Raw genomic sequence first — 27419 nt, 5'->3', positions numbered from 1 at the left:
TACTTATGCATTTTTATTATTACCATTTTAGAAATGAAGAAACTGAAGCACAAGAGGTTAAGCAACTTGCCCAAAGTCACACAGTACACAAGTATGACAGCCAGGATTTGAACCCGAACAGTCTGACTCCCGGACACAGGCTCTTAACCTGTAGGTTATATGACATATGATTGCTACACATAGGATGTACCACAGACAACACACTCATTCATTCAATTAATATTTAATGAGCACCTATTAAGTGCTAAATACTGTTATAACAATGCTATTACTAGGAATACCAGTGAATAAAATAGACAAGGTCCCTATGTTCTTACAGCTGATATTCTAATAGGGAAATGCAAATAATAAGTAAACAAAGATCAAGATCATTTTAAGTATTAATAAATACAACACAGGAAATCCAACAGGCTATGAGATAGAGAGATATGGAAAAGTCAGCCATCACCTCTCTAAAGGGGTGATATTTGGGTTGAAGAAGCCAGGACCAAGGAAAAGGGTACAGGCCTTGAGGTGGGAACAAGCCCAGTAAGTCAAAGAGTTAGTGAGGGTGAGGTGCAGTGAGAGGAAGGAGGGTGGAGAGCCCAGCCTGCTGAGGTTATATGCAAATGCTACACCATTTTATATCAGGGACTTGAGTATCTGTGAATTTCAGTATCTCAGGAGGTCCTGGAACCAATGCCCCCACAGACACTGAGGGACCACCGCAGGGAGGCCCTGCCAGGCAGGTGTGCCAGGTAGGAATCTTTAGCTACAAAAACACCCAACCTGACTGTGGCTGACCTAAAGGCATAGAAGGAATATGTGAGAAAGACATGGGGTAGCTCAGAAAGATGAGAACCAGGGCAGCTCTGGGGATCAAGGTAGTGGGAACTGGTGAACATCGGGTCTTATCAGAGACTGCCACAGGAGCGCAAAAGCTCCAGCTCGTCCTCATTTTATTGTCTCGCTGCTCAAGATTTAATTCCAGAAAGATGGTGTCTGATTTTGCTTGGGTCCTGGGTCTGCCTCCTAGCTGAGGGAGGGCAGGACATCACCGCTTAGAATTCCAGCCAATGAACCCAATTTGAGTGCTATATCTCGAAAAGTAGGGATGGATGCTTGGCAGCAAAATGAGCAAGGTCCCCTGCACCATGATGAAGTGTTTGGGCTTATTCCAAGTGTAGCAGGAAGCCATCGGGTTTAAGCAAAGTAAAGTGACAGGTTATATCTATGTAATGTTTTAAATGAATGAATGCTGTTTAGTCTGGGCCTTTAATTTCTGGGATTTTTTTTTTTTTAACAAAAGTAAATGTTTTGGAAATGGCAGAAAGCTGGGAGACATTTACAATGGTAGCAGAGAATAAACAGTGAGAGGGGAGGTTCTCTTCTATATTGACTTTATGTCTCAGAATGTCAAACGCTCACAACTGATCTAGCTCAAAAAACAACATAGCTTCCACAACTCAGTAGAAACTGGGACCACAGCCAATTTTACTTGACACATCTTTCCCAAGCAACGAACACAAGAAATTATTGCCTCTAAGCTACCAGAAACTGAGCTGGGAATTTTTTTCTGACATAAAGATCTACACAACTGGTTTTACAAATTTTTTAATTATTTGAATCTTATTCACCTGAAAATCTGTCTCGTGGACTCTGGGGTCACAAAAACCCAGTTCCCAGCCGAGACCAATCACTTACTAGATGTGAGCTTAGACAAGTTAATTAACGTTAAACAATAGTTTTAGTCTATCATAAATTGAAGGTAATAATATCTGCATCCTAAGGTGGTTGTAAGGAGTAAGTTAGAAAATATACTGTGTCTAGTGCAGGAGGAGCTCACGGAGATTCCTTTTGTTTAAGCTGTTAAGTTTATCCTTGCAATGGAGAGTGGTCAGTATATAATTAAACATACGTTGCTATTACGTTCACAGTGAGGATGTGGAGAGGTAAAATTATTTACAACGGGTTTTGATTTTAAGTAACTTAAAAAGATTTATAGTCCTTGAATATAGTTCCCACCAATACTTCTTAGGGCAGATAATAATAGTAACTGCCAGTGTTAAGGAAGTGCTCAGTGTGTCAGGCACTATTTGAAGCATTTCATATTTATTAACTCATTTAATGTATACAACAGTGTCATGTAGTTGGATTACCATTATCCCCCATTGTAAAAATTAGGAAACTATAGCAATTAACGTTTCTGTATTTGCCCAAGGCCACATAGCTGGTAACTGACAGAGCTGGGATTTAAACTCTTACATGTTGGTTCTAGGGCCTTCACTTTTTTTGTTTTTTTGTTTGTTTGTTTGTTTGTTTTTGAGACAGAGTCTTACTCCATCGCCCAGGCTGGAGTGCAGTGGCACGATCTCAGCTCACTGCAACCTCTGCCTCCCGGGGTCAAGCAGTTCTCCTGCCTCAGCCTACCAAGTAGCTGGGACCACAGACACCTGCCACTATGCCCTACTAATTTTTGTATTTTTAGTAGAGACAGGGTTTCGCCATGCTGGCCAGGCTGGTCTCGAACTCCTGACCTCAGGTGATCCACCCACCTCGGCCTCCCAGAGTGCTGGGATTACAGGAGTGAGCCACCATGCCCGGCCCTGGGGCCTTCACTCTTAACCATACTTTCCACACAGCAGAGAAGCACAAATCCACACATTCCCCAGCGAGCTACTCAACTCCCTTCCGTCCTCACATGCAAAGTTGTTCCACTTGGGATTTGGAGTAACAAATTAAAATTCCAGTCTTATGTGTGTTTTGTGGATCCTCAAACATAGATTTGAATGATTTTCAAGTTTTAAATTTTGTTTAGCAGTACTTTTTGTGAATATGCGTTACCTGGAGGCAGAGACCATGTCTTCTTCAGTATGACTCCATGCACCTATTGTTTCCTGTAAGCTGTTCCATGTGCACGTGAACAAACCAACCACAACCGCCCATGCACACACCTCTAATACTTAATACTGAGCAATGTTTCTCAGCTCCATCTGCTCACTACGCTGGCATGTATGGCTTAAAGAAGATGTTATCAACTGGGATCAAAGAGTGGCTTTGGAGGAGAGGGAAATCAGCCTTTCTCCCCCATTTTCTGGAATACATGGAAATGGTTTATATCCAGGACCTGGAGAAATTTTGATAGAGAACTGGTCTCCCTGCAAGCTGACCCTGGCCCTGGCCCTCCCAGAGGATCACCAAGATGGTATAAAAGAGACACTTCTCGGTAGGGTCTTAGTCCCCACCAAGTGTCCTGGAGGACAGTGAACAAGGCCAACCTCAGGCAAAGCTCCCAAGTAAGCCAGGTGCCTCTCTGGCACCCCTTCACTTTACTTTCTGTGCCTAACAATTCTCACCAGGAATACAGTATCAGAAGTGTGGAAAGCTTCCGATACTACAGCTCACCCCACGCCTCCAGAGCCATCCTCAGCTCAATCTCTTCTGTTTCCTCAATTAAATTTCCCAGTCTTCAATGTTCAGGTCATTGCTGATCAAGGTAATAATCTCTAATACAATTTCTTACAACTTCCCACTAAGAAATCCATAAGAGCGTCTTAAAATTTAAAAGTTTCAATAGCATTAGAAACCTGTCAACCATTTGACAGTGCATATATGAAAGGGTCATAAATGCAAAGTGGACCCCAAATGCCGAAGGAGCCAAGACGCCAAAGAATGAGGCAGACAAATTCAGTCTGTTGATATAAAGTGATTTATTGGGGCTGGTTATGGTGGTTCACGCCTGTGATCCCAGCACTTTGGGAGGCCGAGGTGGGCGGATCACTTGAGGTCAGGAGTTTGAGACCAGCTTGGCCAACATGAGGAAACCCAACCCTATAAAGATAAAAAAATTAGCTGGGCATGATGGCACATGCCTGTAGTCCCAGCTACTCAGGAGGCTGAAGCAGGAGAATTGCTTGGACCCAGGAGGCAGAGGTGGCAGTGAGCTGAGATCGCACCACTGCTCTCCAGCCTGGGTGATGAAGTGAGACTCTGTCTCAAAAAATAAAAATAAAATAAAGTGATTTATTGGGGGGAACTTACAAACAGAAGCTTGGTCTTAGGCAGCTGGCTACAAGACAGGTAAATCTCTGCACTGCAACCGCCCAGACCCAGGATGTGTTTCTTGAGGGAAAAGTATCTGTACTCTAAAAGGAATGTGTAGGTGGCTATGAGCATCACAGTCTATGATTTCTGCAACATTATCAAGGATTGTTTTGGGGGAAACTTACAATGAATAAGTGTTCCTACATAAACAGTAATATATCACCTATTCATTTTGGAGGTATTCCCAGACTTGGGGTTAGTCAGCAGATTAGCATTTAAAATAAAGTCACTTATGTCCCTACTAGTACCTAAAAAGCATTTAAGTCAATGTCAGCATAAAGGAGGCTGGACTGCGAAACACAACTGTGGCCAAGATGCAAAGGAAATTTGTTGAAATAAACAGGCTGCACCCTCTGGAACAGAGAAACATGGTCACCTGGGAAGGAGAGAAAAGGGAGCTTGGGTCACTCCAGTATCAGAAGCCAGCTCAGAAATGTAAGCCTGCACAAAATAATACCCAGGCAGCCCTGAGAATATCTGCTGCAGCTAAGAGGGCACCCTGCCTTCTCTTTTCATATCCTGTGAAGACCGTCCGTCTCAGTGACACCACAGCTGGAGGCAGTGGATACACCATGCTGCGGAGGTGATGCTGCATCTGAGGGCTGAAATGCAAGATCTTCAAAGGCCAGCCATGTTCAGGGCATTTTGTTCACATTCTTGAGAACAAAAATTATGCTTCTCAGTGTAGCAGAACAAAAGAGAGGGAGCTGAGAGTAAGATGGCTAGAAGGATGGGAATTTTTAAGCTCCAGCCATTGCTGCATTGAGGACACTAGAAGGGTGTTTTCAGAGAAAAACTGCTTATTTTCTTCTCCCCACCCGATTTTGTTGTTAAAATGTTTTCATGGAACCTCTGATTATGCAAAAGGAAAACCCTAGCCCCGCCCAGCAGAGATGACTGAGAGAATGTGGAACTAAATTGTTCTGTGCAGTATTTCAACTTTGTGTAGACAGCATCTGGGAATGGGGGCCGGTTGTTTTCTTTATTCTTTTCTCTTTCTTTTTTCTTTTTTTTTTTTGAGACAGAGTGTTGCTCTGTCACCCAGGCTGGAGTGCAGTGGCGTGATCTCGGCTCATTGCAACCTCTGCCTCGCGGGTACAAGTGATTCGGGTACCTCAACCTCCCGAGTAACTGGGATTATAGGCACCCGCCACCACACCAAGCTAATCTTTTTGTATATTTAGTAGAGACAGGGTTTCACCATGTTGGCCAGGCTAGTCTTGAACTCCTGGGCTCAAGCGAGCCACTTACTTATGCCTCCCAAAGTGCTGGGATTACAGGCGTGAGCCACTGCGCCGGGCCTGGTTGGTTTCATTTTAAGGGACTCCTTTTTGCTCCTGACAAGCTCAGAGATTGCAGTTGGAGTTCTCAAGACAATAGGACATGGTAAAAGCCATTCTGCTCCAAAACAATGTCACCAGAAACATGGAAGCAGAATAAGACCCAAGGAAAGAAACAGCCAACAACGAGTTCCCTTGGACAGTGTTTGTCTAATGGACTTCTGCTGCAATGATGTCTGATATCCAATCTGAAGGCATTTCCTGCTCTGTGAGATTATTCTCTTCTATTACCTCCCTCCCTGCCAAGTTTTTGAAAAGGCTTCCTTAATTTATATAGACCAATGTCAGTCTTTTTAAATTTTACTTATTTATTTTTAGATGGAATCTTGCTCTGTCACCCAGATTGGAGTACAGTGGTGCAATCTCGGCTCACTGCAACCTCCGCCTCCTGGGTTCGAGCGATTCTTCTGCCTCAGCCTCCTGAGTAGCTGGGACTACAGGTGTGCACCACCACACCCGGGTAATTTTTGTATTTTTAGTACAGACGGGGTTTCCCCATGTTGGCCAGGCTGGTCTTGAACTCCTGACCTCATGATCTGCCAGCCTTGGCCTCCCGAAGTGCTGGGATTACAGGCGTGAGCCACTGCACCCAGCCTAAACCAGTGCCAGTCTTAAGTAAGAAGTGCTTGTATGATTGAGAGTAAGTGATTTGGGGATTGGAGAGTAAGCCAATATGGGCAGAGTTGATTGTGAATAAACCAATGCCCAAACAACACATTTCCTTTAATATTTCTTCTACTCAAAGAGTTGTATGCCCAACTTTATCCTAAAAAAGTTTACTTTATCGGCCTTTGTGAAAGTAGAGGTAATGACTCATCTGACAACTTAATTTCCTAGTGGGTCATTGTTTCAAGGGCCCCCAAGACCACCCTCATGTTTGATGATTTGCTAGAAGGACTCAAAGGACTCAGAAGTAAATGTATTCACAGTTACAGTTTCTTGCAGTGAGAGGATACAAAGCAAAACAAGCAAGAGTAAAATTCAATACAAAGCAAAATCAGCACATGGGGCAAAGTCCAAAGGAAATCAGACATAAGCTTCCAGGATCCTCCCAGTAAAATGGCACAGGATGCACTTAACTCCTCCAGCAACAACATGTGGCAACATATGCAAAGTGCTCTCTACTAGAGAAGCTCATTAGATTCAGAGCCTACGGTTTTTATTGGGGACTGGTCATAGAAACCCTCTGCCTAGCACATACAAAATTTCAGACTTCCAGCAGGACAACGGTATTCAGCATAAACCATATGGTTTGTACAAATAGTCTAGGCACAGTAAACCATCCTTATCAATCTCAGAATGGTAGGAAGACTCCTGAAAGCCAAGTTCCCAGATGCTGGCCGTGGGTCAACCTTGCAAGTAGGCCTTTCTAAGGTCTGCTGTCTCGGGGCTGCTATGTTAGCACTTTTTTGTTACAGTCACCCAGAGATCCCCCTCTACAGCTTCTCCATCACCACCACTGACCTTACAGTTGTTCTGGATTCTGTTGTATAAGTTATGGTCTTGGAGACCCTATAAAGGATTGCAGAATTTCTGGTTCTGTTCAGTTTTGCCATCTATACACAAGAAGTTCTCAGAAACATATGGGTTGAACAAATGAGCTATGTTAAGAAAAAAAAAAGAAAGGCACTTTTAAAACTGAAAAACTCCAAAATATTAACAAAGGATGACGTTATTACGTACAATTTTTATTTCTATTTGTATATGCTTTCCAAATTTTCTAGAATAAACACATTCTATTTTTATTATTAGAAAATAAATAAAACAAATAGTAGTTTCCAAGAAATCTGCTAAATGATGCTCCTGTAGATTAGATGCCCAATCCGCAGGGTTGAGCCAAGATCCACTGGATAACTTTGACCCCTGCAGGGATATTTTTAGCCACAGACATTCTGAGTGAGAAAGATTCTAGATAGCAGTAAAAAACTACGCTGCAAGTTTTTAAATCCGTTACGAGCAATGAAATGGTTTGCTTTGTTACCACTTATTATAACTTATGATAACTAATCATGATTCGACATTAATAAATAACATAAATACATAAATAAAAGTATCAGTACCCAGCTACTCTAAATAATGTCAACTCTTTCTTTCTGGATTTCTAGTCAAATTCGCTTTCTTTGTTGCTTCAAATACTTTACTTCCAAAGAACAGTACATCTGTACTCAAACAATATTTTTCACATACAGAAGAAATGCATTCAAACTTATATGTCACATCTAGCAGTTATATTTCCAACAGAAATGAGGATATGCATGCAATAAAGAACATATACAGGCCGGGCACGGTAGCTCATGCCTGTAATCCCAACACTTTGGGAGGCCAAGGTGGGTGGATTGCTTGAGCCCAGGAGTTCAAGACCAGCCTGGGCAATTCAGTAAAACCGCATCACCACTAAAAATACAAAAAATTAGCTGGGTGTGGTGGTGCATGCCTGTAATATCAGTTACTGAGGAATCTGAGGCATGAGAATTGCTTGAACGCGGGAGGTGGAGGTTGCAGTGAGCTGAGATCACACCACTGTACTCTAGCCTGGGCAAAAGAATGAGACTATCTTGAAACAAAACAAAACACATACAAATATGTTTATGGCAGCTTTGTTCATAATAACCCCAAACTGGGTGCAACCCAAATGTCCATCAGCAGCAAAATGGATATATAAAATTGTGCTTTGTGAGGTCGAGACAGGCAGATCACGAGGTCAGGAGATTGAGACCATCCTGGCTAACACGGTGAAACCCCGTCTCTACCAAAAATACAAAAAATTAGCCGGGCATAGTGGCGGGCGCCTGTAGGCCCAGCTACTCAGGAGGCTGAGGCAAGAGAATCACTTGAACCCAGGAGGCAGAGAATGCAATGAGCCGAGATCGTGCCAGGGCACTCCAGCCTGGGCAAGAGAGCGAGACTCCCTCTCAAAAAAAAAAAAAAGAAAATTGTGCTACATTCATATAATGGAATACTACACAATGATGGAAACATAAGACATTTGGCAAGAACATAAATGAAACATACAGATACAATGTTGAGCAAATGAAGTCAGACCAATAGAGACATACTGTATAATTTCATTTATACAAAGTTTAAAACTGGAAAAGGTAATCTGCCATATTGGAAATCAGGGTAGCAATTACCCTTAGGAGAGAGAGTGACAGGAAGTGGGCACAGGAGAGGCTTCTGAGCTGCTCATAATGTTCTGTAGCTCAGTCTAGCTGCGGAACATGAGTCATCCATTTGGAGAAATTCACTGCGACGCAAACTTAAGATTTCCACACATTTTAATAAGTATGTTTTACTGATAGAAAAAATTACCCTCTCCAAAAAAGAGGGTTTACAAAGGGCTTACACATAAAAAGACATCATTTATTAAAGTTCTTTTAGTAGATATTTGACAACTCTGATGACCTGACACATATATATATATACACACACACACACAACACACACACACATATGCACACATATATGAGATGTGAGAGGTGTGTGTGTGGTGCATATGTGTGAAAGACAGATGCATACTTCTCCAGTTCCCCTGAGCCTTTGAATCAGAGAGCATTCCATAACTCCAACGCAAATGCCAGTAGTTCTCACTCCCATTTGTCTCACCAAACCTCCAACCCTGGCATATAATGTCCTGTATTTCTGGGAGTCTCCAGGAGGTGTCTCCATGTGCTGCTCCCAGTCCTGCTGGCTACGCCCTGCCCCACTGGTCTTCACAGTTCATCCAGATCCTCCTCTAAGATACAAAAGAATGACTCACTTCTTCCAGTTAGAAGGTATGACACTGTTTCTGAGTCTGAGTATTTTCTATAAAGCTTGGTGAGAAAATTCAGGGTTTGCTGACAGCCCTCTACATCCACAGGGTATACAGGCTTCTAGGTAGCCGGACCAGGGAACAGAATCCAGAAACTGCTACTATGCCATAGTCAGACTTACTCCTCCCTTCTGACAACTAAGGCTTCTTCCTGGGTGAAGTGAATCAGCAGACTCCTGCCCTTAGGGTGAGTTCTCACCCAGGAAGCTCCTCAGCCCTCACAGCTTGCTAAACATGCCCGCATACATCTAAATCCCAGCAGTGGGTGTGACCTGACGTCTTTCCCAGATGGCTCCACCTCCCCTACGCACAGAGAGTTCGCCCAGGCCTGTCTCACCAGTTCACAGATGTGCCCAGACAGGCCTGAAACCCTCTGCTGGACCCAGTGCAGCTCCCTCTACTTCACGACCCTAATCCTGTAAGCTCGTGGTTCACTGGGAGGCCCAAGTCTCTACCACATCAAGCTTTGAGTGGTTTTTTTTTTTGTTTTTCGTTTTTTGGTTTTTGGGTTTTTTTTTGTTTTGAGATGGAGTCTCGCTCTGTTGCCCAGGCTAGAGTGCAGTGGCCAGATCTCAGCTCACTGCAAGCTCCGCCTCCCGGGTTTACGCCATTCTCCTGCCTCAGCCTCCCGAGTAGCTGGGACCACAGGCGCCCGCCACCCCGCCCGGCTAGTTTTTTGTGTTTTTTAGTAGATACGGAGTTTCGCCGTGTTAGCCAGGATGGTCTCGATCTCCTGACCTCGTGATCCGCCCGTCTCGGCCTCCCAAAGTGCTGGGATTACAGGTTTGAGCCACCGCGCCCGGCTGAGTGTTCTTTAAATCTATCATAAGAATGTTGAAACTCCATACTTTTTTATAATTTTTAAATTTCTCCAATTTATCAGAATAATTTTTTTCTTTGGATTTCAATGTATTTATATCTGAGATTTTAAAACGGAGAAAATGCCATCTCTTTATGCTCTGTCTAGAGTGATAAAAATAATCCATTTTTATTTCTCTTCTTTAGACTATGGCTCATCTTCTCACAGGGTTTTGCTGCATAAATATCTGGAACAAAGAAAGGGAAATGAAGCAGTGATTAAAATTGCAGTCACATTCTGCTGAACCATTCACTAGCCTGTGATGTGTTCAAACGGTGAATTCCTCCACCTGCTGGTATCAGTCTGTCTCTGCAGTTCACACATCGACTCCCTAAAAAACATAAAATGAAAATTCTGAGTGGGGAGAAACTTTACATTTTCATCTTAAGCTGGAAACGTATGATGACTCCATGACTGAGAAACTATCATTCAGTAAGGTGGAGAAGGAAATGGAACTTCTTGGAAGATAGAGAAATGGCTGTTATCATTTGGCTTCTAGACAAATGCAAGACGTTCTTTTCTTCCCGTGACCTCAGCTACCATCTAAGATCTGGGCTACTTGTTTTTTTTTTTTAGCATAGTCTGCCTTGTAACTTCACGCGAATATGGTGCCTTGAGCTAGTTTAAAGGTTCTGGGTAAGGCAGATGCCATGAACTGAATTTTTTGTACCATTAGCAGCGAGCACAGTACCTTGTATACAGTGAGTACCCATTCAATGATCGCATTGTTGATATTCCAAGTTGGCTAATACCCAGTTCTTCTTTCATGATGCTACGGGAGTCCTATAGTCATGGTAGTAAAAACTGGGTCAGGGTGTAAAACAGCCATTCCCACAGTAAGTATATGGGCTTGTACTTAAAGGTAAGACCAGAAGCAGGAAGATAAAGAGAAGAGGGTAGTTCTCAGAAGATAGGATCCTGGGAAGACAAGGTGTTTTGTTATTCTACAGTCAATTTAGTTCACTGTTAGTGTCCAGCACAATGCTGGACTCATAGTAGGTACTTAACAAATATTTTCCTAATAAATCAATAAATTAGAAACATTGAATTTGAAAAACAGAGGTAGGTTATGCTATGCAAAGCTATGCTCAATGAACTATTATCTATTTAATACAACAAGAACTGCAAAAAGAAAAGCCCTCATTCGTATGTGAGATCAGCGTTCAGTATATCATCAGACTCCCAGCGTCCATCCTAGGAAATATTAAGTGAAAGGGAAGTTATTTTCTTCCTGTATTTCTGTATGTTTTAAGCTAACACATGTTATCTTTCACTATCTAAGCACCTTACTAGTTAGAACTTTAACAATGGATAAACAGCTTAGAGAAGTTAAAGTATTTGGCATCTGAGAACTTGGGGTCTGTGATTCCTTAGGTTTACCCCCATAAGGGAACAAAACTCTAAAAATCAATAATATTTTTATAGAAGTCTATATGTTTTATATACTTAACGCCTGCAATTAATCAATCATGTACAAAGGGCAAGTCAAAATGTGGGCTCAGTGGAGGGTTTGCATGACAAAGGCCCTGAGACAAGGCAGCAAAGAGGCTGTCCCTTGTGCACATTGCATCACGGTTATCTGCTGAAACCCTGTGCTTAGCACACTTTGCACTTCCTTTCCTTGGTCAGGATTTGTTCATATCGCTTTGCAAAATTGTGCAGAATTACTCTCCTCATTTGTTCCCATACAGAGGTGAAAGCTTGGCCAGGCACGGTGGCTCACACCTGTAATCCCAGCACTTTGGGAGGCTGAGGTGGGTGGATAATCTGAGGTCAGGAGTTCAAGACCAGCCTGGCCAACATGGTGAAACCCCATCTCTACTAAAAATACAAAAATTAGCTGGGTGTGATGGCATGTGCCTGTAATCCCAGCTACTCAGGAGGTTGAGGCAGGAGAATCACTTGAACCCGGGAGGCAGAGGTTGTAGTGAGCCGAGATCGTGCCATTGCACTACAGCCTGGGCGACAACAGCAAAACTCCATCTCAAAAAAAAAAAAAAAAAAAAAAATGGTGAAAGCTTTTTCTGGAACATGTCTTATTGCATTAGTAATAACTCCAGTGGGCAAAGCAAATACAAACAGTGTATAAGCTCAGATGTGCAAGGAATGCAGCTTTATATTTTTTGTATTAGTTTAACTTCTTTTTTGTTTTGTTTTGTTTTGTTTTGTTTTGAGGCAGAGGCTTGTTCTGTTGCCAGGCTAGAGTGAGTGCAGTGGCACCATCTCAGCTCACTACAATCTCTGCCTCCCAGATTCAAGCGATTCTCATGCCTCAGCTTCCCAAATAGCTAGGACTACAGGCGTGCACCACAACACCCAGCTAATTTTTGTATTTTTAGTAGAGATGGGGTTTTGCCATGTTGCTGAGGTTGGTCTCAAACTCCTGGCCTCAAGCAATCCTCCGGCCTCAGCCTCCCAAAGTGCTGGGACTACAGCTGTGAGCCACCTGGCCCTAGCCTGTATCAGTTTCAGTTTAACTTCTAATGTAAGGTCTCATTCCTCCAGGGAAGAAATTTGATCTCAAATTCAGTCAACCAGTCTATTCAACTGAGGACCCCTCAGCAGGGGTTCCCTGTGCTAAGGCCCTGGTGGCAGGAGCCGGTGGAGGGAAGCCTCTAGCCTTGATACCTCTCCCTTGGGCGTTCTCTGAATCAGTCTTCAGTGCTGGGGATTCGGCCAATAGCTGCCCTGTGCCTCCCTGGGGATGAGGAGCCTTTGTGCACCTTGTCCAAGACCTGACTACTGAGACCCTCCAGGCAGTCACTTCCTGGTTGGGCTCTTCTCAGGAAGCAGAGCAAAGTCCTGCACACTTCTCGGATACTCAGCCTGCCTGGGATTTCTGCTACCTGATGGAGGAAGCCAGCTCCAGGATCCTGACTCCAAGACCAGTGACGTCTCTACTCCCCACGCCTCCGTGTCATCTTCCCATTACTGCTTAATGTGTCTCCTGAATGTTAACTTGGAGTTCAAAACCAGGAAGGCTCACATCTTCCTCAGAGATTATAAGCACCTCAAGTGGGAGGGAGATAGTGAAAAAGTAAACCAACAGGAGAAAATCAAAACACTGGTTAATATGTCAAAACATAATCCCAGCCCAGAAGTTTCCATCTTAATAATGCTTTTTCCATTTCCTGGCGCTTCTCCACCTTCTCCACTCATATCTTTTTGAGCTTAACCATCTTTTTTTTTTTTTGAGACGGAGTCTTACTCTATCGCCTGGGCTGGAGTACAGTAGTGCGCTCTCGGCTCACTGCAACCTCCGCCTCCAGGGTTCAAGCGATTCTCCAGCCTCCCGAGTAGCTGGGATTACAGGCACCCACCACTATGCCCAGCGAATTTTTTGTATTTTTAGTAGAGATGGGGTTTCACCGTGTTGGCCAGGCTGGTCTCGAACTCCTGACCTCATGATTCGCCTGCTTTGGCCTCCCAAAGTGCTGGGATTACAGGCATGTGCCACTGCACCCAGCCAAGCTTAGCCATTTTACAGAGTGAGAAGGACAGAGAGCTTTGTCCTTACTTTGCAGAAGTTGAAATCAAGGCAGTGATTCTCCAATCTCAGCATATTCTACAATAGGCATATGAAGCCTGTCAATGATTCGAGGGAGAGGAAGAAGATCGGCTGGAAGTATTTCCATCTGTTCAGGAACCGCCACTGGACTACGCCTAAGAATTCAAACTACTGTATCAATGAGCAAATCAAATATGACAGGACCTGAAAGCGTCAGGAACATCCACTTGTTTCAAGACAAGCCAAATACACAGCCAATTATAGAGATGGCAATGCAGTCAGCTGCATTTTCTGCAAACACTAAGGGAATTCAAAAGTAAAATAAATCTGGGTTCTCAGTCATGTTTCTAAATATTTAAAACAGCGGAGCCTAGATAACAACCTTGGTTAACAGATTCATACATTAAATATGCTGAGTGCAGTGTACTCAAATTCCCTCATTGAGCGTAAAGTTCAGCCCATTTTTTACACCACCCCTCTCCAGAGTGTAAGTGACCTCTCTGTGGGCCACTGTGGACCTCTGGCATTTCCCTGGATTGCAGAACCGATTAGAAGAAGGTCAAAAACCAATAAACAGTACAAAACAGGCCAGGCACGGTGGCTCACGCCTATAATCCCAGTACTTTGGGAGGCCCAGGTGGGTGAATTACCTGAGGTCAGGAGTTTCAGACCAGCTTGACCAACATGGTGAAACCCCATCTCTACTAAAAATACAAAAAATTAGCCAGGCATGGTGGCACACGCCTATAATCCCAGCTGCTAATCGAGAGGCTGGGGCAGGAGAATTACTTCAACCTGGGAGGCAGAGGTTTACTTAACAGATCACAAATCCTGTTTCAGGGGAGGAGAAACAACATTAAGGGACTTGAAAACCTCCTCCATCACTTACTGAGGTGATCTTGAGCAAGCTACTCACCTTCTCTAAGCCTCAATTTCCTCATCTGTGTAATGGAAAGAAAAACAGAACTTGTCCCACAGAGCTGACGAGAAGATTAAATGAGGTAATGCACATTACGAGCCTTGCCTGAGCCCTTGGAAAATGCTAGTAGCCATTTTGAGGAATCTGAAAGTGGTATGCCACCACCATAGGCCCTGCTTTGAAACATAGTGGATATTAACCTATATTTGTTTATCTCATCTCTTTCTGTGGTGGTCACTAGAAAGGACCTCACAGACGCCCCAAGCTTCAGGAAGCATAACCGACCTGGGGCTCCAGATAGCTCTGCAAAGGCCATGCCTCCTGGGGAATGCTCTCACCAGCGACTGAGCAGAGTACCCTAGTCTCCTGACAGCGGATGTGCTCCTGAACTGCCCAGTGGCGCTGCTGGATCTTCCTGGGACTACAGGGCTGTCTGAGATATGCCCTTCTACCCTTCCATCTCTCTCCCCTTCACTCTAGGTCACACTTGCATCACAGTCTGATGCTGTCTCTGGCTAGCACTCTCTATTTTTCCCTCCCACAAGCATTTACCCCAATAAAAACTCTTACATGTTTAATCCTGCCTTAGCCTCTGCTTCTCTGAAGACCCAAACTAACACACTACTTTCTCATGTTCTTTTGTATTTCCAACAGTGGGAAACTTACACTTGTCTGCGAGTTCTGGACAGTTTGTTCAGCTATCTACAAATGCCACTTCGTTACAGCAGCCATGGGGAAACAGTGGATGAGAAGCAGGAATAATATAGGCCATTGTGAGTAAGGCTGCTATAAACATGTGAGCCACTGAAATCTGATACTTTTTCAGGGATCCATAGTTTCTGGTTCTTTCTGGTCAAGAGAGGCTAAAGGAAAGGTTTTTTAAGATAGTAATTTTCTTAGTCAAGTAACTTACCCTCTCAAGGCCTCAGTGTCCTAGACTAGCACAGAACAAGCAGATGAAACAAAATTTATATCAGAATGTCAACTGAAAAAGTATCATTTACCATAAATGGAAGATAATTGTATTAAATTCTAGTTAGACGCTAAAACTTTAAGAATGTTTAGAGTCTGAACCTGCATTCTGTTAAAAATATAGATTAAAAAATGCTAACATGTTGACACAAAAGACTTTCCAGAAAGACTTAAAGAAAAGTGAAAGGGGAATAACTGTCTTGTAATGTAATTTATTGTCATTTGATACTGGGTCTATGGAGCACCCTAAATCACCTGGTTCCATCATGTTCTTTTTAACATGGAGATGTATGGTTCTTCCCCATATTCTATATATTGAGCATTCTACAGTTTATGATTTTTCTGCTTAGAGAAATGTTCAAGTTGGGGGTGCAGGCTTATCGACTGGATAGCGAATCAAGAAAATAATGTGTTCATTAGTTCATCATTACCCTGAGTTTCCAACAAGAATTTAGTACAGGAAAGTAGGCAGTAGAGCTAGGAGCCATCTATTTGAAACTGTCTTAAGCAAAACTAAGAAACCGAGTGAGCTTGCTTTTGGTGTCTTTCATCCCTTCTTGTGTGCCCCCTAATTATTCACTCCCCAGTGCGCAGACATTATGATGCCTTCTCCTGCTCAGAGACCTTTTTGGGAGGAAGACCTACTCAGACCTGGCATTCCCTCTACCCAGGCGCTACCCTATTTTTTCATCCAGCTGTTAAAGCTGAGTGACTAATATCACAGCTATGTGCGAATGACCCATAACTGGCTTAATGCTGTGACCATCTTGGGGGTATTCAAAGCTGATAAACACTTTTTAAAGTTATATAATTATCAAAGAAACTTCTCTTTCTGCTTTATTTCAAATTTTACCCCACAGGCCTTACTTATTTTTAAGATCAATGATTTTGATGGGTCCCCCCTTCCCACTCTTAATTCAGGGTATTTCTGGCCCCATCCAGATCCAAACTCTCATGCTCATCTCTTCTATAAATACTTTCCTTTGCAGGTCATCAGTATTGCAAGAGTTGCACAAGGCCCAATTCAGTCTCTGCCCCAAAGGCTCAAGTCCAAACTTCAGAATCTGGGAAGACAAGGATTCAGGAAATTTTGTCAGACCTATGAGATTTGAACTTCCACTTGTATGGTGAGGGTCACATTTGGTCTGAATCAATTAATCCATCACCCCCTCCCCACCACCATGTATGAATTGAAAATAATCAACTTTGGTTCAATATAAAAAGCAAAACATATTAATATCGGTATACTAAGATTTTTCTAGAAAACTTGGCTGGGCGCGGTGGCTCACGCCTGTAATCCCAGCGCTTTGGGAGACCGAGACGGGCGGATCACGAGGTCAGGAGATCGAGACCATCCTGGCTAACACGGTGAAACCCCGTTTGTACTAAAAATACAAAAAATTAGCTGGGCGAGGGGGCGGGCGCCTGTGGTCCCAACTACTCGAAAGGCTGAGGCAGGAGAATGGCGTGAACCCGGGAGGCGGAGCTTGCAGTGAACCGAGATCAATCGCGCCACAGCACTCCAGACTGGGAGAGAGAGCGAGGCTCCATCTCAAAAAAAAAAAAAAAAAAAAAAAAAAAAAAAAAAAAAGAATAAGAAGAAGAAAAGAAAAGGAAAAGAAAAAAGAAAACTTAATTCTGGCAATGGACTCTTTCTAAAATAATATATTAATACTACTTAATGAGGAAGGAAAAACCTCTGACATCCTAAAATGCCAAGTGTTTGCCTTTGCCAAGGTTTAAACATACATAAACATGCATATTCAAACAAATACCACCCAAACTGGAGGTGCAAAGATCAGCCTGTACAGCACAGTAACACAGACTGGGTTGTTTTTTGTAAACAAGGCAACTAGTCCAGTGAGTAATCCCTTCATTTTCCACACACATACCCTTCTGTTTTCTCCCCCTCTTCCCGCCCCCCCCCCCCCACACCCTCCACTGCGGTTAAAACATAAATAGAAGAAGCCTAAGGTAAAAGCCCCTGCCGCATAATGAGCCTAGAGCTTCACCTCACCTGCTCTGATTCTTACTAACCTACCTCTAAGGAAGAGCGACAGGGTGCCTACCCGCAGGGTGAACTTGGGTCCAGGAGTCAAGAAACTTGAACCCTGGAGTCCTCAAAAAAATGAATGAAAACAACAGAGGCGCCCTGAGGATCCAAGCTGGGGCGGTGCCAAGGGCTGGCAAGGGAGGTTGGGACAACAGAAGTCAAACGTGCCGTCCTTCCAGATCCCGGTGCTTATGGCGGAAGCCACTCCAGGTGAGAAATCCTAACAGTCATAATGGCATAACAAATAAACATCTGCAAAACAGCAGTCTGCCAACGACGTGCTTCCCTACACAGACGTCTTCCTGTGTCTCCACACTCTAGAAGGGAGAGGCGGGACAAACGCTGCCTCCGCAGATTTTGGAGATCCGGAAGGGAGCCCCCGAACCCAGGTCCCGGGCTGGCGGGGGTCTCGCCGGCGCTTGGACCTCGGCTCCCACCCCGGAGCCCACCCGCGGCCCCAAAGCCCCAGGAGGGGCCGGGCACTTCCTCTGCCCTCCGGCCTGGGTCAGGAGCCAGGACGCCAAGGGAGTGCAGCACCGCCCGAGGGGGCGGGCCCCAAACTTTCGTGCGCCTTGAAAGCCGCTGGCGCGGCAGGGCCGACTCCACCCCTGCCCGGCAGCCCCGCGCCTCCGGCCGCACATCCAGCTTTCTGCGCTGCCCGCCGCCCCAGCCATGGCGAAGCCCCTGACTGACCAGGAGAAGCGGCGGCAGATCAGCATCCGCGGCATCGTGGGCGTGGAGAACGTGGCAGAGCTGAAGAAGGGCTTCAACCGGCACCTGCACTTCACGCTGGTCAAGGACCGCAACGTGGCCACCCCCCGCGACTACTACTTCGCGCTGGCGCACACGGTGCGCGACCACCTGGTGGGGCGCTGGATCCGCACGCAGCAGCACTACTACGACAAGTGTCCCAAGGTACCCGGGGGCGGGCGGGCCGGGATCCAGCCCGGACTCGGAGTCTGCGGTCGCGGCCGGGAGCGACGAGGTGGAGGACCCCTCAGAGCGGTCCCTTGCACCCGGTCCTTGCCCTGAAGTCCAGAGGAGACGTGTCTAGGCTGTGGGCGGGCAGCCTGGGGGACAGATTCGGCCTCCCCACCGATGCCGCACTCATGTCCCCGAGGTGCCACCGCCAGCGCCCCGCCCAAACACTGTGCGGTCCTCCCCTAGAAACCGCCAGGTGGGCAGAAGCCCAGGCCCCTCTCGCCTGTCCCTTCACAAACTTTTGGAAGTTTGACTCTCAGCATTCAATCAAGAGGTGACGGGCGCCTCTTGTCCTGTGTGCGGGACACTGTTCTCTGCCCTGCACACTCAGCCCTAAACAAAAGGGACAAAAATTCTGCCTTGCTGGAGCTTGGTGTTTAGGGAGGGGAGACAAATAGCGAACTGGGAAAAGGTCATAAGTCTCAGGCCTCTGGGAGTGGCTGCCTAAGTGTGGAGCAGAGGAGGGGCAGGGTCCCGCGCCAAGCGTAGAGCTCCGCCCACCCATTCTGGTGAGTCGGGTTCGGAGCTCCCGCACTTCCGTGAGTCCTGCGCAGAGAAGGCCCAGGGCCAGGCAGTGCCCTGGACTCGTACTCCCCGGAGACACACACTCCCCGCACCCTTAGCCCCTCCACCCCCGAGGCCTGCCCCCAGAGCTGCTGAGGAAGGCTGGTCAGGGACCACTTCCATCCACGGCGTAGGAACGGGAGCAGAGACCTCCCTAGGGTGATTTTGGACCTACAGAGGGACAATATCTCTGCCTGACAATTTGCGAAGAGGGCGAGAGGCAGTTGGGAAGGACTGGGGAGGACATGGCAGGGAGAAGGATTGTGTGCAGGCTGGAGTGAGGGCGGGTGTGAGTCTGTATTGGGAGGGGAAACTGGAGAAGCCAGGTGTAGACAAATTGGAAAGAATAAAATATTGGGATACATCCCAGGGGCAGTGAGAAATATATATAAACGTTTATTAGAACTTTTTAAATATGTAAAGGTGTGAAAAAAATGGACTATAATCCCAATGCCCAAGAAACCCCGTAAGAATTTTTAAGAAAGGAAATGAATGTAAATTCTTATAGTAAGAAATCGCAGCTGTAACAGCTTTCAAATGCAAAGTAACTCTTCTTCACCCCAAAGACCTAGGCCTCCACCGGGGTAGCAAATGCTAAAATGTATCCTTAAAAATTTAAATGCACCTTAGAAAGCACTTTATGTATACATATATTTACTGTTTTGTTGTTTTGTTTTGTTTTGTCTTGTTTGAGACAGAGTCTCACTCTGTCGCCCAGGCTGGAGTGCAGTGACGCCATCTTGGCTCACTGCATCCTTAGCCTCCAGGGTTTACGGGATTCTCCTGCCTCAGCCTCTTGAGTAGATGGGATTACAGGCGCCCGCCACTACACCTAGCTAAGTTTGTATTTTTAGTAGAGACGAGGTTTCACCATGTTGGCCAAGCTGCTCTCAAACTCCTGGCCTCAAGTGATCCTCCAGCCTTGGCCTCCCAAAGTGCTGGGATTACAGGTGTGAGCCACCGCACCCGGCCACTATCTTTTAAAAATTTATTTACACGAAGGGAATGCTACTAAGTACACCATACTGCGCCTTTCATTAAAAATTATTTTTAACAATTTTAAGCGGAAGGGTGGGACACTGAGCATATATTAGAAACACACACTCACGCCTCTGTAGCATTCAGCATCGTAGAGCACCAGAGAGTCTTGTATGTTTTTCCTTCACTGGCATATGCTGGGCTTTATGGTTTTCCTGGTTCTCTGGCTAGTTTCTTCACTGGACTTTCCTTTTCTACGTGAGTGCAGGTATAAGCCAGGAATTCTGACGTGTATAAACCAGGTATTCTGATAGTGATACACTGGGGATACAACAATGAACATGTTTCATTCCACACGTGTTCATCAAATATCTACTCCATCACAGTCGTCTGTCTAAACAGGATGGTTCCTGCCCTCATAAATTAGAGCCAGTAGGTGTGTGCTCCTTTCCCACCCCCCTTGCTCTCTAATAACTATGCAGATGAATCCCAAATATGGATCCCAAGTTTGAATTCCTTTTCAAACTCTATGCGTACATTTCTAAGTGTTTAGTGAACATACTTAGATATCTTCCTATTTCCTCAAACTCAACATGTTAAAAACTCAAACCATTATTTCTTCCAATCCTGCCCCATCTTCTGTGTTTTGTTTTGTTTTGTTTTGTTTTCAGATGGAGTCTCGCTCTGTCACCCAGGCTGGAGTGCAATGGTGCAATCTCAGCTCACTGCAACCTCCGCCTCTCGGGTTCAAGCGATTCTCCTGCCTCAGCCTCCCAAGTAGCTGGGATTACAGGTGCATGCCACCATGCCCGGATAATTTTTGTATTTTTAGTAGAGACAGGATTCCAGCATGTTGGCCAGGCTGGTCTCGAACTCCTGACCTCGTGATCTGGCCACCTCGACCTCCCAAAGTGCTGGGATTACAGGCGTGAACCACCACGCCTGGCCTCTGTGTTTTTTATTTTAATGCCATTGTCATCTTGACAATCCAGACACAAACTTTAGTCTCACTTTTTGGCGTTCAACTGTTTGCCAATTTCTGTAGGTTCCCTTGAATGACCTGCTCTCCTCCATTCTGTCTTCCTGCCTTGGTGAGGCTCTAGCTACCCATTTGTTGTAGCAGACTTCTACGTGCTTATTTTCCTTTCTAGAAGTGGTAAAACTGGCAGCCTGAGGCTGAATAAGGATAGCAGACATATTTTGTCGGCCAAGACGTTTTTCAGGAGTTTAATTTTTAGCACCTGTGGGCAGGACTTGCATACTCCACTTCTTAGACCGGTACTCTTCTTTGCTTTATGTGACCTCAGTTACACATATTTTCTCTGCCTAGTTCCTGAAGGCATTGGAGTATACGATCTCATCTCATTCTGTGCATTGTAGTTTGCTTAAGCTTCCTAAAGCAACACATCTTGCCCCCTGCTCAGTTATCATTGGCTCCTCTTGCCTGCCATAGTCCTTAAGCAAGTATTCAAAAGCCCTTCTCCGTCCAGGTGGGCCTGCTCTTCCCTTGTTATCTTCCATTACCCTCTGTACCCACCTTGCTCTCGCGACAAACTAATCCCCACTGCGGGGCCCCCAACTCACTTGCAGTGTCTTTCCTACCACATTTCTATGTCAACTCTTGCCTGACCTGCAAGTCTCAGGTTTATTGACAGGTGTTCTAGAGGTCTTCCCAGAAGTACCCAGGCCCTCTGACTAATGCTGGGGATAAAAATAAAGCACATATTTAAAAAATATTTGTTATATCTTCTTTATTTTATAAGTCTTTTGAAAATATCCACTTTTACATAAAATACTAGTAATCATAGTACATGCTTGTAATTTATAAGGTATATTGGAGAGGCTCATATATTTTACTATTAGGCATATGTAACAAATGTTTAGAGACCATTAATTAAGAAAATGGCAAAGATCTATTTTTTAAGGTCTTATGTATTCCCAAATATAAGGAGAGATTACCTCCAAAAAGTTATTTGTGAGAAAATAGGGAATCACCGTACATTCCTGTCCTTATAAAGCCTGTCATGCAAGGAAGTATTTTCTCATTTACTTTATTTTGAGCAACCACGTATTTCTCAAGCAAGACTTTGAAGTATTTTTAAGAAGACTTAACTTCGTACTAATGTGGAATCATTAAAAGGGAGGCAAAGAAACTTAATACAGATGTAGTCCTTATTCCTGGGGGTATGACCTCACAATTGCAAGTGTGGAACATATACTATATAAACAAGGTTTTTATAGATTATTTAAAAGAAAAAGGCAAAACATCATGGTTATAGAGATAATGAAAATACACACAGGGAAGGATTTTTTTAAACTGGGTAATATTATCCAAATGGGTATTTGTGGCTTAGAATACTATTTCCTGTGACAGCAGTCATCACGTACTAGAGCACCAGCCATTGCCTATGTCTGCCGCAGAAATGTACTTTCATCCAATCATTTGAAGCATCTAATAGCTGGTGAGGGTTCTAGTAACAGCATTATAGACATTCAAACAACTTGGATGAAAACGAAGATGATGTGTTCTGGAAAGCAGTGTTAGGTGGCCCATTAGGACATGGATGTTGACTATTTGTTGTGAAATTTAGAATTCAATTGTTCATAAAAGGAAAATGGGAAAGAATGAAATTTCCAAGTTGACATTTTCAAATAATATTTTGTTTTAAATATTTATGTGTAACTAGTGTGTTAAATATGATAATAGGCCTTTATTATACTGAATTCTGTTCACAATTTTTTTTAATGGGCCAAATTCTTTTTTTTTTCTTTTTTTTTACTTCTTATCTTACGGAAATGGGGCAATCCCTAAAATTTGAGGTAACTATGTTGGTGCATTTACAGATTTTTGCCATTTTGTTTTGTGTCTAGTAGAGAAGCAGAGGATAAATGATATGGAGAGTAAGATATTGTAAAAGGAGATGATGAAGTTACTCACTGGTTCTATTTTATTTTTTTAATTAGTAAACTGTGCTTGTATATAAAGGTTTTCAGCAGGTTTGACCGTTGTACCTCTCACCTTCAGATCTGATGGCATTTGCCTGACTTTTAGCATGTCAAAGGCAAATAATGTCTAAGTCAATAGAGAAATTTCCAATTTCAATAAGAACAAACACCAGTAAACCTTAGGTATCTTCTTGTACATAAGGAACTTACCAGTAAACAGATCTTATAGAAAAATTTGATTCTAAAATTAATTATAGGCCGGGCGCTTGACTCACGCCTGTAATCCCAGCACTTTGGGAGGCCGAGGCAGGCAGTTCCTGAGGTTGGGAGTTCAAGACCAGCCTGGCCAACATGACGAAATCCCATTTCTACTAAAAATACAAAAATTAGCTGGGCATGGTGGCGGCTGCCTGTAGTCCCAGCTACTCAGGAGGCTGAGGCAGGGATAATTGCTTGAACCTGGGAGAGAGAGATTGCAGTGAGCCAAGATCGTGCCACTGCACTCCAGCCTGGGTGACAGAGGGAGACTCTGTCTCAATAAATAAATTAATTAATTAATTAATTATAAAAATTGTAAAATTTCTTGCAGTAATCAGTCAAGGAGGAATATTTTCTAGCCATGGGGTGTGTGGGAGTTAATATTTGTGTTTCTTGGATGACTTGAGGTAGTCATGGCCAACCCACCTTACCGGAACCCACTGAGGTGCCCGATAAATATTTTATGAATGAATGGTGAGCTATGGCAGTCTGACTTCTCTTTGTCCAAAACCTATGCTTTATTCATGAGGGTCATGAACAGGAGGGGGAAAACACAAAACATTAAATCTAGTTAGTTAGATGAGTTTGCTTTTTTCTCCCTGGGGGTAAAGGATACTGAATTACTTTGCCAAAAATAGTGCTTTGTCAAAACCTGGTGTCAGTAACACTTTTATTTAGTCCTTCATACATCTTTATAGGAGTGTTACTGGAAAGGAGTCACCATCCCAGACCCCAAGAGAGGGTTCTTGGATCTCACACAAGAATTTGAGGCAAATCCATAGAGTAAAGTGAAAGCAAGTTTATTAAGAAAGTAAAGGGGTCGGGCACAGTGGTTCACACCTGTAATCCCAGCACTTTGGGAGGCCAAGGTGGGCGGATCACCTGAGGTAACGAGTTCGAGACCAGCCTGACCAACAGGGAGAAACCCCCATCTCTACTAAAAATATAAAAAATTAACTGGGCGTGGTGGCGCATGCCTGTAATCCTGGCTATTTGGGAGGCTGAGGCAGGAGAATCACTTGAACTCGGGAGGCAGAGGTTGCAGTGAGCTGAGATAGCGCCATTGCACTCCAGCCTGGGGGACAAGAGCGAAACCCTGTCTCAAAAAAAAAAAAAAAAAAAAATTAAGTAAAGGAATAAAAAATGCCTCTTCCATAGGCAGGGTAGCCCTGAGGGCTGCTGATTGGCTATTTTTATGGTTATTTATTGTTTATATGCTAAACAAGGGGTGGATTAGTCATAAATTTTCTGGGAAAAGGGTGGGCAATTCCCGGAACTGAGGGTTTCTCCCCCTTTTAGATCTCATGGGGTAACTTCCTGACGTTGCCTTGGCATTTGTAAACTGTCATGGCGCTGGTAGGAGTGTTTTTTTAAGCATGCTAATGCATTATAATTAGTGTATAATGAGTAGTGAGGATAATCAGAGGTCACTTTCGTTGCCATCTTGGTTTTGGTGGGTTTTGGCTGTCTTCTTTACCAAGAAAGAAGTCTTTAAGAAAGGCTTTGAGGCCAAGTGTTGTGGCTCACGCCTGTAATCCCAGCACTTTGGGAGGCCAAGGTGGGCAGATCACAAGGTCAAAGATGGAGACCATCCTGGCCTTAGTAGAAATTCCATCTCTACTAAAAATACAAAAATTAGCCGGGCATGGTGGTGCATGCCTGTAGTCCCAGCTCCTCCCGAGGCTGAGGCAGGAGAATCGCTTGAACCCAGGAGGTGGACGTTGCAGTGAGCCAATATTGGACCATTGCACTTCAGCCTGGTGACAGAGCGAGACTTTGTCTTTAAAAAAGAAAAGAAAAGATTTTGAAATATTTTTAAATATCTTAAGTCCATGCTAATTTGGAATCATTAAAAAGGAGGCAAAGAAAACCTTTTATCAGCAAGGTTTTTGTGACCTGTATCTTGTGCGGACCTCCTATTTCATCCTGTGACTTAGAATGTCAAACCTTCTGAGAATGCAGCCCAGTAGGTCTCAGCCTTATTTTACCCAGCCCCTATTCAAAATGCAGTCGCTTTGGTTCAAACACCTCTGACAGGAGTCTCATTTGAACCTGTGGTGACATAGTTCTGCCTATTTGTTTATTATGGGTGACCTAACAGATGACCTTGTGTTTTTATGTTAAGTAAGGTTGATCTCTTAAAGGAAACATTATCTTTCTTTTCTTTATTTCAGAGGGTTTATTACCTCTCTCTGGAATTTTACATGGGCCGAACATTACAGAACACCATGATCAACCTCGGTCTGCAAAATGCCTGTGATGAAGCCATTTACCAGGTACATTGTTCCTAGATATCTCTCATCCTGTCTCTTTAAATTTCATGTGCACTTCAGGAAACTTGGGGACATTAAACAAAAAAATAAAGTGAAATAAGAGTGAAAAATCACCTCTATAGATGTGGCTATTACAAACTTTTAAAAATATACATCACTGATCATCTCTCATTTAAGAGGAACTACCAGAAAAAGAAGTTAGAGAACTCATTATGACTCATGAGAATTTTCTTTTGCAATGAAAGTCTTTGATAGCATTGCTCACAAATTACATTTCAGAAATTAATGTCTGAACAAGCTTTTTAAAAGTACTTGAGTCTTCTGCTATCAGAATCACAAGCTTTACTTTGGGCTTCTGTCTCATTTTTAAGAAATGATCAAACTTTGTTATTCATGTATCAAGGCAATTTGTGAAAATGATCACCTTTAAAAATTCTGTTGTCATACTTTCTCTGTTGCTTACTGAGAAGTAAAATACACTTCCTCCTTAAAGGAGGAGCTTGAAGTATTAACCCTAATGTACTAAGTTGTTTTCATGAACGTATTTAACTTTTTCTTTCCTGAGCTTCAGGTACCTTCACACCCAAAACAGGTAGTCCTTAACCTTTTTAATGTGGTTGAAAAGAGAAATGTGTATTTGCAAAGACAAATTCTAAATAAGAGACTGTTCAAACTGTTCCTTTCCTTTGCCGTAGGATTGTCCCCTCATGTGTCCTTCGCTCAAGAACAGACACATCTACAACCAGGTCATACTTAACCCACACGTATGTGGTTAGATGGAGTATTTCCTGGGAAAGAACCCCTGCAGGTCCTCTCCATGTCCCTTCCCTCTCCTTCCCCTAATATCAGCTGAAAATAACATCCCTCCCTTGGAGTGGCCTATAGCCAGGCGGGGTGACGTGATCCATGTCTACTTGCTCAAAATTTGTAACATACTTTTTTATTTTTTGAGATAGAGTCTCATTCTATTATGCAGGCTGGAGTGCAGTGGCACAATCTCAGCTCCCTGCAACCTCCACCTCCCAGCCTCAGCCTCCTGAGTAGCTGGGATTACAGGCATGCACCACCATGCCCAGCTCATTTTTGTATTTTTAGTAAAGATGGGGTTTCGCCATTTTGGCCAAGCTGGTCTTGAACTCCTGACCTCAGGTGATCCACCTGCCTTGGCCTCCCAAAATGCTGGAATTGCAAGCGTGAGCCACCGTGCCAGCCTGTATCACACTGTAGACTTACATTTTTAGAATTTAAAAATGCTGAGTGTTAGCACCAGCAGTTGGCTTACACAAGGAACCTAGTAAGCTCTAATCTGCAGAGAGCAAATTTGAAAGCCCCTTTAACACTGAACAGAAGCATAACCAGGGTTGAACTCGTAAGATACAGTTCTCAAAACCTGTGTGAGAAAGTAACTTTTGGTATAAAGGTAGGGATCCAAATAGGTGGCTCCATGGAAACTGGGGCACAACTTCAAGCGTTGGTACATATTCCACATTTGTTTTTAAATGTGCAAACTATTTTACCATTTAAAAAAATAGCCGGTTTCATGGGTTGCCTAACTTTCAGATAAGAACCCAGTTGTTTCACAACAGACCACCTTTAGCCATGCCTGGGCTAGATTTGCATCTGGTAAGCATAGAACAAGTCATTTGCCTGACCAACAATTCTTTCATTGTAAAATGAGCAATGCAGTGTGATCTCCAGGGCTGCAGAGCTTTGTCCCAAGTGCACAGTGGCGCTGTGGACTCTGCTGTGTGATCCCCAGCACTTTGGGGCAGGGAGCTGGCTGGCAATCAGTCCCATCCATGTCCAAATTCACAGATGCTGCCTGGCTTCCCACAGCCTCTTATCCACCCCAGGGAAAAGTAAAGGATTTTACC

General features: G+C 44.0%; 1 protein-coding gene and 1 long non-coding RNA gene across 2 annotated transcripts in view; one reads left to right on the top strand and one right to left on the bottom strand.

Moving 5' to 3' along the window:
• Window positions 1-13727: 13727 nt before the first annotated feature.
• Window positions 13728-17824, bottom strand: LOC140710092 (uncharacterized). Its single transcript, XR_012090957.1, has 2 exons — window positions 17534-17824; window positions 13728-16556 (listed from the first exon to the last, which is right to left on the bottom strand). It is a non-coding gene; the product is annotated as an uncharacterized lncRNA (long non-coding RNA).
• Window positions 17825-18108: 284 nt separating this feature from the next.
• Window positions 18109-27419, top strand: part of PYGL (glycogen phosphorylase L) — a 41635-nt gene continuing 32324 nt past the window's right edge. The window contains exons 1-2 of the mRNA XM_007986668.3: window positions 18109-18460; window positions 25447-25548. Coding sequence (XP_007984859.1) covers window positions 18218-18460; window positions 25447-25548 — 345 coding nt within the window. The 5' untranslated portion in view covers window positions 18109-18217. The remainder of the gene's footprint in view (window positions 18461-25446; window positions 25549-27419) is intronic.

Source organism: Chlorocebus sabaeus, chromosome 24 (genome assembly GCF_047675955.1).
Source record: "Chlorocebus sabaeus isolate Y175 chromosome 24, mChlSab1.0.hap1, whole genome shotgun sequence".
Lineage (NCBI taxonomy): Eukaryota > Metazoa > Chordata > Mammalia > Primates > Cercopithecidae > Chlorocebus > Chlorocebus sabaeus.
Note: the sequence above shows the minus strand (reverse complement) of the source record. Positions and strands in the feature narration are given on the sequence as shown.